We start from the raw sequence: 19,673 nt of genomic DNA on the forward strand, positions 1-19,673 counted from the left end.
GCGTGCGAATGTGATAGGTTGTTGAGCGTTTATATATATATATATATATATATATATATATATATATATACCGCATTGCACAATGTACTAGAAATCACCACTGTATCGTTAAAGCACAGCATTCCATCCCGAGTGAAGGAGAGTTTATTGCGTTAAGCGAACTATTTCATGAAATCTCACTTTGCGCCTGGATTCTAATCTTTCTTGATGGTATTCAGCGCAAAACTGAGATGGCAAGCGGTATCGCATACTAAAGGTAGGGTCAAAAGGCAATCATTTGCATCGTTATCAGGCTCATGGGATGAAAAATGGTGACGGAATGTACGGTGGATGTGCCTGATTTGCTTAGCGGCCTGATGATGAATAGCATAATCATGCGCTTACAGTGAAACGGTATGGCGTTGGACCATAGCTTCAGAGCAACTGGTCACAGACTATCTGGGATTGAAAATGAATATTAGTCATTCGGAATCCGTTCGGACTGCAAAACTAACTCCAAAGAGATATTCGTGAGGTATTCTTAAAGCACAGTAAAACACCAGGGTCACTCGATGTGTTTAGGCGTAGCGTAGGATGGTAGTCGCCACAGATATTTGGTGACTCGCCATCAGCTTCCAATGGAATGATAATATATATTTCGACAACTCGAGTGTTTCAGTCGTTCCTCAACAGCACATTTCTCTTAGCGCCTTAGCTGCAGGCTTGCGAAGACCGCATGACGGTATGAACTACTTCACAAAAGCAGATTCTTCAATTATCCCGGGGCTTACAGATGAGGTGCACATATCGACAGTCGCTCTATCACACTTCAGAATAAAGCCTACGAGTTCAACTTATGAAGCAGTTGTAGAAAAGAGGGGAGCGAAAATTAATATGGAATGTCTTATTGGGCTTGAGTCCTAGTGCGAAATAACCAGTCTTATTGATACCCGTTCACCAACAGAAATTGAGACGTCGCACCGATAGAGAATTCCAACAGGATGATCCATAATAATAATCGTTAAAAAGCTGCGTACTAAAGCAGTGATTCGACGCTGCGAGTGTTCATCACAATCTAAATGGTATAACCAGAGGGGCTAGAAAGTGGCTTCACCAGGTAAACTGGAGTGTCTGAATTAACTGTTAAAATGAGCCAAGAGAATCGGCGCCCACTATCGCCTCCACATGATAGTATTCGTGAACCGACGGGGTCTACTTCACAAACTTTTTGGGTACGGTTCAGCTTATCGCATTTGTGTCTTGTGGAACTTCGGGATTTACATCTTCATCACCACTGACCGATAGGTTTGCTCCGTATACAAACTACTGACACCCTAACAAGATTGGAATGGCAAATTGTTGCTCGACAATTATATTTGTCCGATCCTGAATGCTTGCTACACGTTATGATTTGTGCTTATTAATGTTACGAAAGTGAATATGAAACTGAGTATTTCGCACTCTGGGTGAAGTTTGGAGAAGTGTTGAAAGGTTTGGTCACTCAATGACCAGGGAGTGAATATCGATCGTTTGGCAAGCCGGCCTCACACACGTTCATATCGCAACAGTCAAATCAATGTTAGGGCAAACGGGTAATTACTGTTAATGAGCAGACTGGAACCTGAGGCATATTTGATAGTAGCAACGAGCAAGAATGTGCAACCAAGTGAGTATACGACATGAGCAGGCAAATGCGTGTGGCTTTCCCCGATTCCTGCGTGATAAAAATGATAGGGTTATCTCTGAGTCCACGGTGTTAGCAGCTTAAGTGAATCAATCCATGAAATCCAGTTTTCATCCCTTGGTAAAAATGAGTCCACGGTGTTAGCAGCTTAAGTAAGTCAATCCATGAAATCCAGGTTACATCCCTTGTGTGGCCAATTTTTGCTAGCCTCAGATGGAAGTAACACAATACACCGCTCATTTTCCACTTCATTCTTCATTGAGCTGCCTCGCTAGCAGAGTGGGACTCATAATAGGCTCCCTTTGCGTTGTTCCATTTTCGCTCTATCTCAGTGGGTCGGTTAACGTAAGGATCTGCGTACAGAAGGGGATCTTTCCAATTGATTCACAGACGTCAGAATGTTGAAGTTTCGCAAATGAACACATCAACAGGTCGTTGGAGTTCTGTCAAGCCTCACAGTACAAATTTACATCATAGTTTGAGATTACAGTACCTGAAGTCTACTTTCAAGGTTACAAAAAGGGACCAACAAATATTCATCCTTGACGGAAATCCAGGAAATAAAAACATATTTCCACCGTTACGACTTGAAAATACCACTAATCATTTGCCTACACTTTTGAACATCAAAGATTCCTCAACTACTTTCCTCCACTTCTCCTCCTTCACTGTTTAAAAATGCGTCAGATGGAGATTTGCTGCGTAAATGAGCAAGCACAGCGGTAGTGAAACAAATTATGATTTTAGAAAAATGTAACCACGTAACACCTTTAGAAAGTCCCTTACACTGCCGAACCTGTGCAGTGGAGCGACAGAAGCTCCGAAAGTTCAGTGACTACTTCACTTGGGGTTCAGTGGCATGTCATGGTAAGGTTAGGGCCTTAAAAAGCCGCCTTTGCTGGAATTGAAAGGCTTCCACTGCATAGGACGAAGCTAAGACAACAGACCACCTGAAGGCTGAAAACTTGCTTTCAGTTTTCAACCCACTCTATCCTAACATCTGCATGCGTTAAATTAATATGCGGCTGACGATCAGCTCCTAGAGGCTTCAGTATGTTCGGGCATGTGCTCCGGAAAATGGGCTTCAGTATTTCGGGCATGTGCCCTGGAAAATGGGTATAGTCAACTTTTGTACCCCCCAGAAATGCTCCTGCCAAGCATCCCGTATGGCTCTATTCACTAATTTCTGGTGGCGGTTTGAGAAATGAAAGCGGCAATGACACCATCGTCAGTAGCTTGGTTGTCTGCCTCGCAGATTTGAGTTAACCCTGATTTCAAACCAACGACAAAAACATTAATCAGTTTCGACGGATAGGTGGGATCACTTCTGAAATCCGACGGCCACAATATGGGCACTGTTCACTCGCTTTCTGTACTGTCTTGAAGGTCAAACCTGTACACCCGAACAAAAGTGTTAATCGGGAATTCATCTGTGTCTAGCTTCCGCAACTCTCAATAGACAAAAATACACCCCTGCCTTGTAAATACAGAGTTCGTCGTCCCATGTAAGCGATGAAGGTCCGGCAGTGGCTTAGATATGCATCTCGCGAGCTGGGCTCCTAACTACCACGTCGGAGCGTCAAAACTGTTTGACAATGATCACCATGCACGACTACTGCGTCAACAATTTGCCTATTCGACCAAGAATAAAACAAGTCAACATCCTTGGAACGAAAACCTATCGGCCTTACCAACGTGAGCCATAGGATAATGGCCAACGTGGGGTCTTCACTTCGAAGCGAAACTGCCAACAACGCCGTCATCCCATGGGCCCCTAAATCGTCATTCGTCGCAGTTCGCACCTTGGATATAAACGAAGCAAAAGGTTCGAGATAAGTCAACTCACTCAAAATACCGCCGCATGTTCCGATTGCAAGGAAACAAATTGGTCTTCGGTAAATATCGAAGCATACGCCTTATCGACATAGTGGACAGAATATTCACACTTCTGCTCAGTCGTATTTTCATTGCCAGACACGCACACACCCGATCAACTCATCAAGAGGAGTTGTGTTGTTCAGACTTTCAACCGACGTCATGATCCAAGAATATAATGATGTGAGTTACACAGACGTGTGTGCTGCTTTCAACTTCACTGACTGCAATGCTCTGTGGGACATCATGCTACTTCATGGAGCTCTACCTAAGCTTGTCGGTGGACACGCTGTTCCTACTCTTCATACAAAGCTCACGCGCGAGCATATGAAGCGTCATTCGACCATGATCTTCACAGAGGAGTACGGCCGGGACGCTTTTAACTCAGATCTTATTTTACCACATCATAGATTGGATATTCGATGATATTCACGGGGTTAGAGGCGTGAAAATCGCGATTGAATGGATTTAAGACCAAAAGTATACAGATGACACCATTTTGCCAGGTGGAAACCGAAACAGTACGGGATCAAATGCAGCCATACGCCTGCAGAATCGGCCCCGAATCCAACGAATATGAGACTGGAGACTTCCAAGTGTTCGGGGACACATGCCTTAGGCAGTACCAATAGAGAGAGATCGCATGTTGGTCAAAAATAAAGTTAGTGGCCAGATTTCGTTCCTAAATGGTTTGATCTAAAATTCGGATGGGACTATCATGGTTAGACCATCGGAAATCTACCTAAGCTGTACAGTACATTTTGTCTGATCTGTACTCAGAATAAACTAACGACTCAAGCGCTCTACGTTCCAACAACTATCCTAAAAGCTACATTAAAAAACAGTCAACCTTATAGATAGCGTAGACGTCTATAAGAGGGCATGAAGCTGCATGTGTGGTGTAAAAAACCATGATCTCCAAGGGTGAGAAAGCAGGTTCTGGGTCACGGTAAGGATTGATGGGTGGACAGGAGTAACCAACAGGAGACTGCCTGTCCTTATATACTATCACACTAGGGCCTGTGGTAACATCACTTCGCTCAAGATATCAACTCGGATTCGGCTGTCTTTGTACCACCGCATTTGGTCAGTACTGGAATCAGGCGGTGATCCGATTGCCTGAAGGGGGTTTGATTCGTTTGGAGCTTGACAGTCTGGTAGTTTCAGAGGTTGACGCGAAAAGTACATGCGTATGGTGTTCTGCAATGCGCACGGACAGTGGTCGTTTTGCTCAACCTGAATTGTGCGTTCCCACACTTACATGGTCTTTCACGTCAGATATTACAACAATGACTGGTATGCAATGTCACGAAATTAAAGGGATTCTCCACCATTATTTAATTCTTCAAGCAAGTTTCAAACTTGTCAGTGAACACCCATTGTTAGCTTCACCAAAGTGATCCCCGTCCTGACAGACTTGCCGGATGACTGCAGAGAGAAACACATTGCCAGGGCAAATCTGCTTCTATCCGAACTTGGTTAAGCTCGATTTAACTGTACACAGCACGAACAGGAAACATATGTATCACAGGTATCACAAAGACTGTCACATTAACATAAGAAAACGATGGCTGCAGTGACAGCGAAAACAAGGAATGTGGGCAAAATTCAGCATGGAGGGATAGATGACAGAATGTAGCACAATGCTTAGCACAAGGGAGCAGAAGTGACAACCGGTGCGGGGCATGGCTGATGTGCATACAAACACTAAGTGGTGCTCCAAAGCGACTCCGGTACGCACAGCTCACGTAGAGATCCGATACTGTTTGAAAGACTGTGTGGGCAAAATTGGTCAAAAGAAGAGCATCTTCAGGTGAGAATTAGGACACTGCTTACTTACAAAGAATTAAGTAAACAAGGATTTCCACCAGCTATAGCCATGAAGGTCTGTTACTGATTAGCCAAAAGTCCAATCCAATAACCACAACAACGACCATGGCACATGGTAACCTAATTAGAAAGCTTCGACCGAGAAACAATTCGATTTGCGTGTGCGTTAGTTGTACAGTAATTTCGTCATAAATAACTTGGACAAGCTAGGCTAATGGTGGTCGGCTGAACTGATGATAGAACAGCCTATCTCTAGTGTGTGCAATTCACTGTTATAACGACGTGTTAGAGGGTTGTTAAACGGAGAGTCATCAGATCAGAACAGGAGTTTCGCTGATTGGCTGTCGAGAACGTGTGAAGGCCGCTGGTTGAGACTAGTGACCACTATTTGGAAGTAGACTTGTTGTCTGTAGGAGAGGATGAGCTAGCTGTATGAATTGTGAGGATTGCTGTCACCCATCAGGCCTCGCCTAACGCAAAGCTACCGGGCAAAGCACACTGAAAGACATCACACTCCTGGTGGACATGAAAACATGGTTTAGTGGACCTCGGCCACATCTCCAATGAGACAAGGTAATGGACATCACGGTATCCATGATGGATAAAATATCTCTAGGTAGAATATAGCAATATCGCAGCGACACAGTAATATTAAGTCTTGGAGTAGAAAACAGTAGGGTGTCGTAGTGGGACTTCAGTATCCAATCGATACGAAATCGTATGCAGAAATGGTGGTTCTTGAGAACGAATGGCAAGGTCGAGGGCACGAAACACCACTTGTCGCCGCCATCGGCTTTTCGAGCACACAAAGCCAGCATTCTTCCAGGTCTCCCGCTACATACTATCAAGCTACTTAACAATGGTTTACAGTCAGAATTCAATCTTTTTCCGAAAGATATGCTAGTCACATTAATCAAGTCTCTATCTTATCGGTCACACATTCCGACCAACGGTGCACACAGCCTAATTTGCTAAAAGGATCTACTAGACAGGTCTGTCGGTAGGTGAAGAAATAAAAACAATAGGCATACTCGTTGCATATTGCCAGACAAAAGTCTGTTATTGACAGTCGCTCGATACAAACAGTCCAAAAGCCGCGGCTCCAAGGCTCACTTGTAAGACGTTTCATGAGACGGTGAGGTCAAAGCTAACAAACATGAAACTGGAACACTGGTCTGGACAGCTGGCACGCAAGGTTGATTACTGGTCGTTAGCATCTCAAACCATCAAGAAAACGGTATACGGCCCGGAAGTTGGTTGGATATTGTCACCCAACAGGGATTAATATTGTCCCTCACAACCCAAAGCATCATGCGAAAAGAAACAACAACCATCGTTTCATTATTTGGTGTCGTGGGTTCATAAAGCACAGTTTCTTGAAAACTGAGACAACTAGGGTCACTTTTCAACGTCGGTCACGACAGCACGCAGAAACATGATTGGACGCATGGGGTGTAGAGCATGGAGTAAATGCTGTCGACCAATGGGAACATGGAAATAAGTGTCACAAATAGCGATGTCTAAGCTCACAAAATGGGAATTTGTCTCAAGGTGAAGATATGGTCGATGCACCCTTGGCCAGGGCGAAACGCAGCTTGATTATCAAGAATCTGTCTCTCCCGATAATCCATCAAGCTGTGCAAAATAAGGCCAAAAGGCACTTTGGATGCGACGGATACTCGGCTGTCGCGATGATTTTCGCATGATGTTCATGCTTCTTTTTTGAAAACTGGAATGACGGTCGATAAGCACCATTCGACTGGTATTCTGTTTTCGCTCCGAATCTTGCGCAGCATGCTTGTCAGGCTATTCAACAGGACCCCGCCACCTTCTCTGGAGAATGCGGGGTACGGACCATCCACGCCAGGTGCCTTGTCACACTTGTGGATTGACATCTCCCGTTGGATTTCTGTTGTTGACGGCGGGCAGATATCGATATTCGAATATGGAACTGTCACACTATCTGGCGCACAGCCCGGCGCACTATGAAGCATGAACTGCTCTTGTTTCAGGTCATAACGTGGGCTAGAAATTCTGTACACAAGTTCGGCAGATGATCTGATTAGCCTATTTGAAGTGCGTTGGACAGATCATGTTCTTCACTATCAGAATCCAACAAGTGAGCAGAAACGACCAAAAGATGGACATATACGGACGCAAATGAAAAAAAAAACTTTCTTTCCAAAGCCCACTAAATACGTTGCCCGCCATGTTTAAGCTACATGGACCAAACTACCGCAACATACAAACCGCCTGCCCATAAAACAACTACGATCCACTGATACGGCCAAGATACAGATAAAATTAGCATTTGCGGTAAAATAACAGCATTCAGTTGGAAGATATGCGCATGTATGTTGTCAACCCCAAGAAGGAGAGAACAATAAATAATAACCGTTCAGGTGTAACACCCTTCCGGTGTCTAGCTGCGAGGCCACCCGAAAGTAGCACGAAGATACTGCCAGGTTACCCAAGCCTAAACAGGAGCAGTTGAGTTGTTGATGTTGGATTAGAACCACGGAACTTCCGGTCAGTAAGTCCGCGCCCTAACCGCTGACGGGAGCTAGCATAGATAAATGTACATATAGAATTGAACGATATATAATAATACAATGCAACATGTAGTGTGATAACAATAGTGCATGAACGTCACGAAAGGGGCGACCTACCGGCTAAAAGCGTTGAACAATGCAACAATTTCCCGTCGACTCAATTGGAAGTCGGGGTTGAAGGCGATTGGATCGAAGAACGTTTCACTCGGAGTGGAAAAGAGAATCTTCAGTGCTGTCCCCATTCCCAGGGTCTAGAAACGGTGATAGGTAAAAGGTTTAAAGAAGCCGTAAAAGATGACAAATCAATGCATATTGGTAAGCCAGTAATCCCCCTCACGCCACCAAAGCCAGAACATAACTCTTCACAATCCTTTCGTTCAGAAACAGCTCACTGAAGCGAATGGTACTTTTTGTGGCGTTATCTAGATTGGAAGGATCTGTGTTTTAGCTTCTTCGGAAGTAATTTGACTGATGAGTTGTATCAAGGCAATTAGACCCAAATAAATTAGAGCATTAAATCAATGACGACAGAGCTTCTGAAAACCTTGAGGAAAAGGTTGCCACATATGCCCCAAAACAGAGGCACAGAAATCATGCACACATGTTGGGAACTCACGAATACAAATACCGATTCACTCCTGTATTAGTGTATTATGCACATTTATCGTGATCCTGAAGAACTTTATCGAGATCGTGTGTGTGTGAAGACATGCGTCACAGCTAATCATTGCAGTGCAGGATTATCGGAAGACAAAGATGGCGATTCTATCGATGAGGCCTGCCTAATCCGGAAAGGTGTGATGCTATGAAGTTCTGTCCAGAGACAGAGAAAGGACTTCGGCTCGTAAAACCCTGAAATACCTACCCGATAAAAATAAGCCACCTAAGTGTATAAGAGATTTTGGCATAAGTCTGATCTCTTAGGATTCGGATCTATCGCCCCTATCTAGGATTGATCAATTAGAAAGGATCATCGGGCGTTCCTAAGGTTGTACGGTATCCGTACATGGGAAAGGTATCCTGACAGATGGGAATTCAACAGCTGTATACTATTTCCATGTGTGCTGACCGAATTCAATTCGGCGGATCAGTTGAGGATATTGTGGCTGCAATTAAGTAAAGATTTACGGACAGGTTAGACAAATGAACACTGCAGACGGGATGAAGCCACAAAATCTATTGAAATCCAAATGATATTCTACGCTTCATTTCTTCACAACTTTCCGGCCTATTTTGGTAATATACACTCGGTAACCAGTACAGGTTTTAGGTGATTGGAACTGCAAGACAAAGGCACTCTATTGGAAAATATTACATAAATAGAGATTCTCAGAGACCAACAGTTTCGATGTAGATGTCCCATACTATCTGGTTATGTGCAACTCGCAAATTTGCTATCCACTATGGTAGAACAATAATAAATACATGCCTTTGCTCGGACACTGTTGAGTGACTCCTTTATTGTGGTATGGAAGCAATCAATCAATTAATCAATTCAATTTATGAGCTATAAACCGTGTGCATAAGCACATTGGTTCCAGCTACTACAGTTCCGATCACCGGAAAACCAACCTGTGGGACATACAACCAAGCCTTGGAGGCTAAAACATGTTCAGTTTGTTCAGAAATTGGGTAGCTACGCAATAAAAGCGATGACTTTGATGCACGGGAGCCACTGACTGCGCGATTGGGCCATTCCTGCCAATGTCAATAACCACTGGTGATTTGAGTCCCAAGGCCCCCATCAAGGGAGGCAGCAGTTGACCTCCTGACTAGGTTTACTGGTTAGCGCTTTCGTACTTCGCTGCCAGGTCATACACTGTCCACCTCTCGGTCGCTTTCACTAAGCAGAGCGCTAGGAAAGAAGAGTTCTGTGAAGCAGACGGTATTTTGGTACATGTTCCAACCAGCGCAACCTATGAAGCGTGAGTTATCCATCCATCGCGGGAGAGTTCCTTCTTCCTAAGACTATCTGGCGTACCTCAGCATTACTAATCCGATGTTCCTACCAGACCTAACCAATGCATCGGAAACACCGATAGAAGCTATTGCAAACTGTCACCAAACAAGTTCCCAGTAGCCACTACTAAATCTTCTCCAAATCCGGGTGAGTTGCAAGACATTAGTCAACAAATTACTGCAAACCGCTTTTCAGAATGGTTGGAAAAACACTCGGTGAATTTGCAGCTGCGCAGTGGTTCACGTTTGACACAAAATCTTCGTCAGATCAAATGAGGTTACCAGGTTGGCCGAGTTTGAGGTTTAACGGAGATCCAGTCAACAAGATCTCTTTAGACTAGCACACTAGGCCACTGTTGACTGCCGGTTGAAAGGTTGTGTAGGTTAGGGGGAAGAATTAAACGCATTGCGATCAGGCCTACGTCCTTGATTTTTTCGTTCAGCGCACCTCAATTGATGATTCTTCTTAGGAGGTCATTGGTGAATTTGGTTGCTCCGTGTGGATTCGTAGGTGCTAAGATTATTTGCTTTTGACCGGTTTAAGCTAGTTACTTAGGACGTACGCTACATTTGTCGATGACTCCCCTTCACTAATAACGGCGCACTACCAAGTGTCAGCTCTACTAACCAAGAACCGTTTTATTCCATTCACAGCGGGATGCTTGACGATTCCCACCGGTCATCAGTCGACTCAAAGATAGGTCTTTCTGATGTCACAAGTGACAAATGTGCAAAACTAGTATGTGAAGTCAAGCATTAATCCACAGTACAGACATGTCAATTTATAACAGAAAGAAACGGGGCCTGGAGGGAGTTAGCCTACCGTAAAAATCCGAGGTGCTTAATCCCCCAGTACTGAGCTGGACAATCTGGATAAAAACTGATACCATGAACGCCAATGACACCGATTAGCCGTCATATCGTTCATTGTTTCCAGCCAACCACAGGGAGGGTCCCCTGGATCCTATCCTGGAAGGCGAACAGAACCAATGGCATCCAAACCTTTTGTAACATTCTTTACTTTCTTCTGCCATGATATTCACGAACTTTTGGGGAATACCTCGGTGCACAAGCGTACTGAAAGGAACTATCCGGTCGACAGAATCGTCCACACGCTTAAAGTCAAGGAACACCAAGAATGTAGGAAGTCAGCATGCATACCATTGCTCCAACATTTGACGGAAACACACAAAACTAGACATACATCCACTTGTTCCCCTTGGATTGTGACATGCCTAAAAATATGTTCTACAGCATGAGTTTACATTTTGTGACCAAACATTACAAGCACCTAGGTTCCAAATGCAGCGCATACCGGAATAGAAGGGGTGCAATGCGGAAATGAGCAAATGGGTGATTATCTTTCGAAATAAAAAAACAATACGAATTCGAATGATGACAGATACCTGTAGTTTTCCCCACAGACGGCACTTGTCACAGCCAACACAGTCCATAATCCGTGAGATGTTGTAAAAGTGCTCTCGCATCTGATGTTTCAGTGTTTTGGCCTCCTCAGTCTGACCGGCAAACAGTTGACGTTCATCAAATAAATTGCCTTTTGCTCTGAATTGAGTGGACGAAAAAAAGAAGAAAAAACGATACGAAAGTTACTTGCGACGGTTTCAGTGGGATACGAGGCGCGATCCATTTGGTAGAATGATGGCAACTTTAAGTAAAAATCCTTTTTGGTAACCCGATGAGTTCTAGAGTGGGATTATCAAACGGCCAAATGCAGCAATTTACATACCCCAAACGCAATAAATCCAGTACACCAAGGACACCCGAACCGACTGAACGCTCATTAGGTCTGAAGGAAGACTGGATATTTGAAGAGCAAATTACGCAAAATTAGCAACCCACCCAAACGGGGTTTGGATCATTTTGTCTCAAGCCTTGTGGAAGCATATCATTTAAACCCATCTACGAAAACATAAATTTGAAGGACCATAACTGAACTATGAAACGGAAACACTGTTGGTAGTGTGTTAGAAAATTGGTAACTTGGGCGCTGGAAAAGATAGAATGCCCACCGAAATGGCCACTTTGTCTTGACTGTGCGAACGCTGAGGAGACGCATTGCGTCCCACTTACTTTATTCGTACAGGATCGCATCATGAATGAGAGTTACTTGACCCGGCACATAGAAAGAGGCACGGTCCCATGATTCGAGATTTGCGCCACTTTATTGTATTACTTTGAACGATTTGACTTTCGAGGTTTTACCCACAAATCAACATGGTCCACCTAACTGCTGGACGCAATCAATAATTTTTACAACCTGGGAGACTGCAAACGTCCAAAAAGAGTTCAAGAACTCTAACAGTGCACAACTATTCAAGGGGAATGGAGGCTGACAAAAACGGACAAGTATCGAGAAGTTCGTTTTCTTTGTATTGCGCGCAAAATTCTGATACACAACTCGATTGCTATTCAACCTGCTCCACTGGTTGGACACCGATGTTTTGGAAGAAAATATCCTGAAGAACAATGTGGATTCTGAGGCGGACGCAGAAGGGTTGACTGTCCTTTGCAGCGCGCCAGCCATAAGCAAAATGCCGAGAAAGGAGGTAACCACTAAACATTCCGTCCGTAGATCAGACGGAATCCCTTAACTCCATGAACAGGAAGGCACTAAGACGCGTTCTCAAGAAGCTTAGTTGTCCCTCCATTCCTGTATGAAGGCCCGAATAGATAACAAGTCTGCCGAGTTCGAAACTGGCATAGGAAGGCAGGAAGGTTGTCTTTTGATTCCGAAATAGTTTAGTTCGTATGTAACCGCAGTTTGCACAGAAGCGTTACGTGATTCCCAAGATGACAACATAGCGTCTAGAGGGTCACACCTTCAACTCGAAACGCTTCCTGGCCAAAACGGTGCTGCGTGATTTAAAGGTCCGTATGCTACTTTATACAGACGACTATGCTTTAGTTGCACAGTTGGAAGCGAAATTGCACCACACATTTACACACCATTTGCCTGAGCAACACCTCACTTTGGTTGAAATATAAATGGGCCCAAAACACGCGCCTTTTACCAGGCTGCTCGGGGTGTACAACAGACACCGCGTATTAAAATTGTGAAGAGTTCCGCAACCTCGGCGGCTCCCTGTCCACGGAAGTTGCAATCGACACTGGACTAAATGCTTGTATTGCTCCCTACCACCTGTATAAATGTGCTTGGAGCAAACATCTGTGCATGGACACGAAGGCTGCAGGGTACCGAGCTGTCTGGAGTGAAACGTACCGATGGCACATTGAAACACTTGACAAATTTCACTTAAAATACTTGCGCAGGATACTAAAAAATGAAGGGCTATATTGAAGCCCGAGCATCGAAACTCTCAAACGAGTCTTGAGGCACGACCGGCTCTGCTGGACAAGTCATGATAATAACATCCCGAGGAAGCTCATTTACGGTCGATTGACAAGTGAGGACAGTTGGAACAGCCGAAATCCCGCTGATGTGACAGTCTTCAGGTAATGCGTAGCTCTCTTCCAAGCCCCTCGCTTACCAGTCCACTGACAGTCCAATTTATCAGCTCTCGCCTCCAATGCGCAGCTACCTACCTCCCCTCCAAATCATCGGTGAACGAAACTGTGACAGCTACAACCACCGTACAAGTACGCGGTTCTTACAGCTGAAAATGATGATGACTGTCGTACAGCAAAAACTGTCCAGACAATATTGTCGGATACTGCGTAAACATATTCAATGCGCACTGACATCTCCCAACTTTTGCCATGTATTTTTTCCAACTTAGACAGTGATACGAAGCACAAGTATTAAGGGTAACCACCGATGAAGCTCATCGTAGTTATTGATCGTTACACTACAGCGTTTGTACGCACTTTTATATTACCAAGGGAAACACCATCGTTCGATATTCACATGGATTCCTGTTGAAAAAAATCTTCCACGTGTTTCGATGCTAAGTGGGAAACTGAACGCCTAACAGTACGTCGATAGTGACACAAAATATCATTTTATGATGACAGACAGCCTTGCTATCACCCAGAGAGGCGTCATTGCACAAATCTACAAGATCCCTATGTGGTTGGTCATTGGAAGCACTTGATATGTATTGCCGAGTTGTCTATTTCTTCTGTATCCTAATACATCTGTGTTGTATTGTGATGTAGCTGCTGTAACTACGTCAGTTTCAAATTGTCAAACCTATGGCTGGGCGGGAACTGACTATCGGCGGCCATTATTGCATTATTCACACTGATTATTGGAAATCATTTAATAGCCATATGTGGGCATGTCATTACACATCGGTATGGATCGGCGTAGACCATGTGGCAAGTCCGGAAACAGATTCAAGCCCACAAGAAGAGATGACAATGTAAGGACGAACGCCTGGATTTAAAACGGAAGTTCTTCCCTGCGTTCTGATAACCTGAAGCTTGTAAAGCTTCCCATTCAGGAATGTGGCAGTGGTAGCCCTATTGACAGGACCTGACACTACACCAATCTGGTTTAGATCCATATGGGGAACTGGTCGTTGGCTTGTTCGCTGAGCTGGGCAATTTGGTTGCAAACGTTTCATCACCAATCTAGGTGACATCATCAGTGCGTAGCGGTGGGTTAGTGGTTGTGCGTTCAGTAGTGTTACGTGTGTGTTGATATACGTGCTGGTAGCCGGGGTCCCCGGCTACCAGCACGTATATCAACACACACGTAACACTACTGAACGCACAACCACTAACCCACCGCTACGCACAACTACGCACTGATGATGTCACCTCGATTGGTGATGAAACGTTTGCAACCAAATTGCCCAGCTCAGAGAACAAGCCAACGACCATCTACGCTACCTGAGTTACCAATATATTCTCCTCTATAGAAAATATGGGGAACTGTTAGCCGGTTTCGTTCTTGAAAGTCTGTAACACACTTAGTTCCGTAATAAAGATGTGAACGATACTAATCTGTGTTACGGACAACGCAAGTCAACTTTCCAGACTTACTCCACAACCTTGAGCAGATCATTGATTGCCCTCTGGGTGTCCGCGTCCGCTTCAGGATTGCCTGTGTAAAAAGTCAAAGTGCGCAAGTAGGGCGCAACCTTGGCGAGCGCTCGCAGTTCTACCAGATAGGCAAAATAAAGACTGCGCAGTCGATCAAGACCCTCAGGCACAACCTCCGGATGAAAGCGCCGATAAAATTCCTCTGGTTTCGGACCCCAAGTAGTTGTTGCTAGAGTGGACAACGGTTGACCAGGTTGCGTTGGACTGAAAACTACAAGAAACCGAAGGCAGTAAGCATATGTGTGCACCAGGTTGCGATAAGCAGAAGAAAATTCATGTGAACTTACCGGAGCGAGGGGATTTGGCGCACAGGTGGACGGTGATGCTAGTGTGAAGGCCAGAAATCATACGGTAGAATACGCGCTTTTCAAGACAACGTAGGGCCTCTGGGAGAGAGATTGTTATAAAGAAAACAAAGCGATAGGCTTCAGACCTCGTCACTATAGCAAATCTGAACATAACATGAATATCCGAATAAGCACATTATTCTGTAAACAAAGACTGATTTTTCAGATCTCATCGTATCTGATTAGTCGTTTTCATCGAAGATCAGTATCACGTCTTCGAAATATGCACCCCACTCAAAGCCTGTCGTGTAAGCTGTCAGAAAATAATAGCATTCAACCCGCACAAACTCAGAGAAAAATAGATTGCGTCAACGCATCTAGAATTAAAAGTCAAGGATACCAAAAGTCATCACACAGAAATGAGGATGAATCCGTGTAAATCAAAGAATGAAGGTGAGGGAAAACAAAAAGGCCAAATCTACTGAGTGATGCAGCAAGCAAAATGAAAACATGGCGCCGACAATCAACCAACAGTGCTCACTAGTCACAATCCTTAGGAAAGAGTAGTAGATGAGGACTGTGTCTAGAAGTATCGAGGAAATAACAACAGGGGATAATCAGTGATTTTGGATCGATTTTATCGTGTGAAATGGGATGAGGGCGAAGAAAAAGTGGCTAATCCAAGAATTGAGTACATAGGATTGAGTGTTTCGCTCATTTTGCCCGGAAGCCCAGTAGTGGTAGACTTCGGAACACATCGGTGACTATTCATCGAATGTTACTGAATGTTCCAGATGGTCCAAACACAACACTGTATCTGAATCCAAACATAAAGGCCGGGACTACACTCAGGATGGAAATGAGCACCGTTAATTGGTTTTCACGTAACCAGAGCTCATGCCACTGTCTTGGAACGTAACCCCGCCTGATTTAGGGGGTTGTCAACCTTTTATTCGAACACCCAGAATAGCATTGTGTTCGAAAACTGCTCGATGGAGATTGATCCTCGACAAAATTCAGCAGTCAGTCATTTTGTCCATGTGCACTGTGTTCAGGTCCCTAATAATGGTTCGTCTCTTTCTACGCACGTATAAAAAGAAAAACAAAGACTGATGACGGCGCGATAAACTTTGTGAACAACGCCGTAACATCAGCCTCATTCCACACCGAAGTTCAATCATGGCACCTGATCATTCCATGGCAGCTCATAAAACTGTAGCTGCCGAAAGGAACGGAGTTGGAGTTCAAGAACAGATAGTGTAGACAAGACTCAAGTATGAGAAAAGAAAGTTCGTTGCGAACCAACTGCCACGACGGTCATCCCACAGGGAGCAATTGGGATTCCTATCCCTGGGAATTTGTCGTCTGCATTCTGTAAAGTCAGACTAATAGTGGAGGAAATGTGGGTATCATACTCTTCATATCTTTCACAAAGAAGATTTAAAGAGTAGTTCACAAAAAAAACAACCACGAATGAAGAAATGTTCAATTCGGTGAAATTGTATAAACGCTACCTTCAGGTTGGGGCTTCCGACTCTTGAATGCAGTCAATACGCATCATCACTTAATGTACCCAAAAGTTTTAATGGCGCAAAGTGAGGCTGAGCTACGTATTAACTCTAATATAGGGTGCGCTAAAATTGGTGTTTTGGAAACTTGGACTCGAATGCCCTGAAAATGAGCATGAAGTTGGTCAATGACGCTGTCGGAAAACACTGGTTGGAGTGCAGGAGTGGGCGAAAGCGGTCTCTTATGGACAAGGATCGGTTGAATACTTCGCAGCCGATTGAGTGGGTGGAGAACCCAGGACAAGACAAACCAATGAGTGCTAACACTTCAAACCCAGTAAAGTGAAGCGCTGTGCGGCCTGATATGAAATTTCACAAAAATTTACGATACTATCTAAAAACATACATGGGACGAAAAAAGTTCAAAAGAAACTGCTCAGATCGGCGAAGAAACCGACAACCATTCAAACAACATTGGCTACCGACATGTTCCTCGCTGCCATTCATCACACTGATATTCTTATGTTTTGCATGAAAAAATATTACTCGAAGCTAGCACGCAGTGGATTGGGACCGATCCTAAAACGATAAGTTGAAAGTGTGGCACATTGCCGTTTGCATTTGGAACGGGTTCATGCAGTGAAGGTAACCTAGTAAGTAACTGGTGGAGGTTGAATCGTGAATTTGAAATGAGAGTGAAGGTGTTTGCTCACTGAAACTTTTATCAGGGAATTCTTTGGGACTGTATTAAACCAGCGAATAGTAAATATGGGCTCCCGAAACTAGGTTACTTATCTCCTCCAGTGTCCCCTGAAGAGAACATGGGAATGTAAAATCAGTGAGGGAGGAGGCCGCAGGCAAAAACGGACAAATAACACTGATAGGAATGGGCAGATGGGAAAAGGTTCAACGCAAAAAGCAGAATGGATGTATCAAAACCAACTGGGGTGGCCTGGTAAGATCACACCCGGACGTTTCACAAGAGATGCTCTAGGCAGGTGACATGAACGGCAGTAATTAATGGGAGACCAGCAAAACGTCCCAGTGACGCCTAAGGGGAGCAACAAGGGAAATGTCTCAGCATTTTGACGAGGACGGGAATGTTCAAATGACAACTTGAGGAGTTCGGTCAGTGCAGTTTGTAAATCAAACATAATCCAAACCTGCGAGCTTCACAACCAATTAATATATCTGATCAATTGGAGGGCGCATGGAAACGGTCGAAAAATCATCGTTTGTGTGTGGTTCTTTTGATTTACGGTCGTTCGGCTGAGGATTCTTCGCCAGCCTCAGACAAAGGGTGCATAATAATGAGGTGTGACTTAAAATTCACTACAGCTGCTGCTGCTGACCTCAGTGGTGGTCGAATTTACGCGCAGCGGCAGGTGGTAATCATTAGCTCAAAAAAGTGTTTTCGATCTAAGGTAGGAAGCCAATACTCATGGAACCACCTAACCCAAAGGTCACGGCACTAAATTATCTGCAGAAACGAGAAAAGATATGAGCGACAAAACTATCGTGTCAGACGGCGTTCAACAATAAATCTGTGAACTGTTTTCTAAATCCTTGCAGCGATTGTATGGAATGAAGGAATCAAGGGTATTTCTTATAAACCGAAAACAAGAGAAAATATCGTTCTGGAGAACAACGGTGTCCGTCGGGATGTGAATTGTATGTGGTCGGGAAAACGTCAACTGCGCCAGCAAGCAGTTACGATAACAGACCTAAATTCTTACTTTCGGAGGCTTTTGTGCAGTCATTAAACTGCAAACATCCCTAGCAATCTCACGCAGAAAATAACGGAGGGAACGGGAGAGACAAGAATTTCTATTATATAGGCCACCCACAATATGAAGATTGGTCCGATCGAAAGGTCGTCTCTCAGCAGAAGCATGGGCGACGTATCTTACTTGGATGGAGGTGCAATTGTAGGCAACAAAAAGCAGGCAATGGTGAGATAATGGAGTGCACACCGATAGTCATCTTAGCTGGATATTACAGTATTTGAATAACCTCAAGATTACTGACTAGACTATCTCCAGAAACAAATATTGCAAACATTTCGTCACCAACGGTTCACAACGGTGTAACGGTCTGTCAGCGTGTTGTGTTTGAGTAGTATTATACACTCCTGTATTTCTGCGTTTTGTTGACCAGGCGATGACATTAGACTACGATTGGCTCTTCAAATAATCACTCACAGTGCTCAGAAAGTCTCGAAATGTTTTTTTTATTTTAAAGACCTTCCCTTCGGTAGTCATTATCCGGCTACCTCTCTTGTTTTTCTCCCTTACGATGAGTGGTCCAAAAACTTGAATATGATGTGGACACACCAAGGAAACTGAGTGCACCAAGGTAACCACTGGTGGAAGCCTACACAATGCAACAATACCATACATTCATTTCTTCTTGTTGGCTTGGATGTTGAGGCCTGCGATCACAAAGCTGTGCTTAGGATAATAAATGTCCGATTAAAGCCTCAACATTATACTATCAAATAGGTAACGTTGATGTCGTCCACTACCGTTTTCTCTCCTAATTGTTACTTGTAATTTTCTGAGTGTCGGTCTCGTTGACCAACTATCAAATAGGATCCTAAATAATCTGGGCGGTCGCCGTAACAGTAAATAACTGCTTGACTATTTCAACGTGACCTTGTTCGTTCAGTGTCATGGACATGCAGTCCTTATCTGCTGGTTACACTAAAGTAACTTCTAATCTTCCGCAGGTTTCTGAACACCCTTTTGTTTCTGGTTGGAAGCAGCTCGTGTGACTTCGTTCCGGGCAAACGTCGGCGGTTGCTTTTTAACTTACTGTCGGGGACGATCCGTTAACACGTACATTTCAAGTGCGTCTTTTAGGGTAATCAAGCAATTTTTGTGAAACACGTCTGGCACGTTCGCGATGGATTCGAACAAGGAGTTCATCGTTGCTTGTTTCTCGTGAATCTTTCCTAACCGTCCCAACCGAC

The 19,673-nt window shown here is 44.2% G+C and overlaps 2 protein-coding genes across 2 annotated transcripts in view; both read right to left on the minus strand.

Moving 5' to 3' along the window:
* The window catches only part of T265_09819 (hypothetical protein), a gene marked incomplete at both ends in the record, with an annotated part of 3,471 nt that extends 2,686 nt beyond the window's left edge, over nucleotides 1-785 (minus strand). Inside the window, one exon of the mRNA XM_009176002.1 lies at nucleotides 733-785. Within this exon, the coding sequence (XP_009174266.1) occupies nucleotides 733-785 (53 nt within the window). The remainder of the gene's footprint in view (nucleotides 1-732) is intronic.
* A 114-nt stretch (nucleotides 786-899) lies between these two features.
* Nucleotides 900-19,673, minus strand: part of T265_09820 (hypothetical protein) — a gene marked incomplete at both ends in the record, with an annotated part of 37,068 nt that continues 18,294 nt past the window's right edge. The window contains 6 exons of the mRNA XM_009176003.1: nucleotides 900-1,054; nucleotides 2,309-2,361; nucleotides 8,038-8,171; nucleotides 11,286-11,442; nucleotides 14,848-15,118; nucleotides 15,195-15,293. Coding sequence (XP_009174267.1) covers nucleotides 900-1,054; nucleotides 2,309-2,361; nucleotides 8,038-8,171; nucleotides 11,286-11,442; nucleotides 14,848-15,118; nucleotides 15,195-15,293 — 869 coding nt within the window. The remainder of the gene's footprint in view (nucleotides 1,055-2,308; nucleotides 2,362-8,037; nucleotides 8,172-11,285; nucleotides 11,443-14,847; nucleotides 15,119-15,194; nucleotides 15,294-19,673) is intronic.

The sequence above is a fragment of the Opisthorchis viverrini genome (genome assembly GCF_000715545.1).
Source record: "Opisthorchis viverrini unplaced genomic scaffold opera_v5_306, whole genome shotgun sequence".
NCBI lineage: Eukaryota > Metazoa > Platyhelminthes > Trematoda > Opisthorchiida > Opisthorchiidae > Opisthorchis > Opisthorchis viverrini.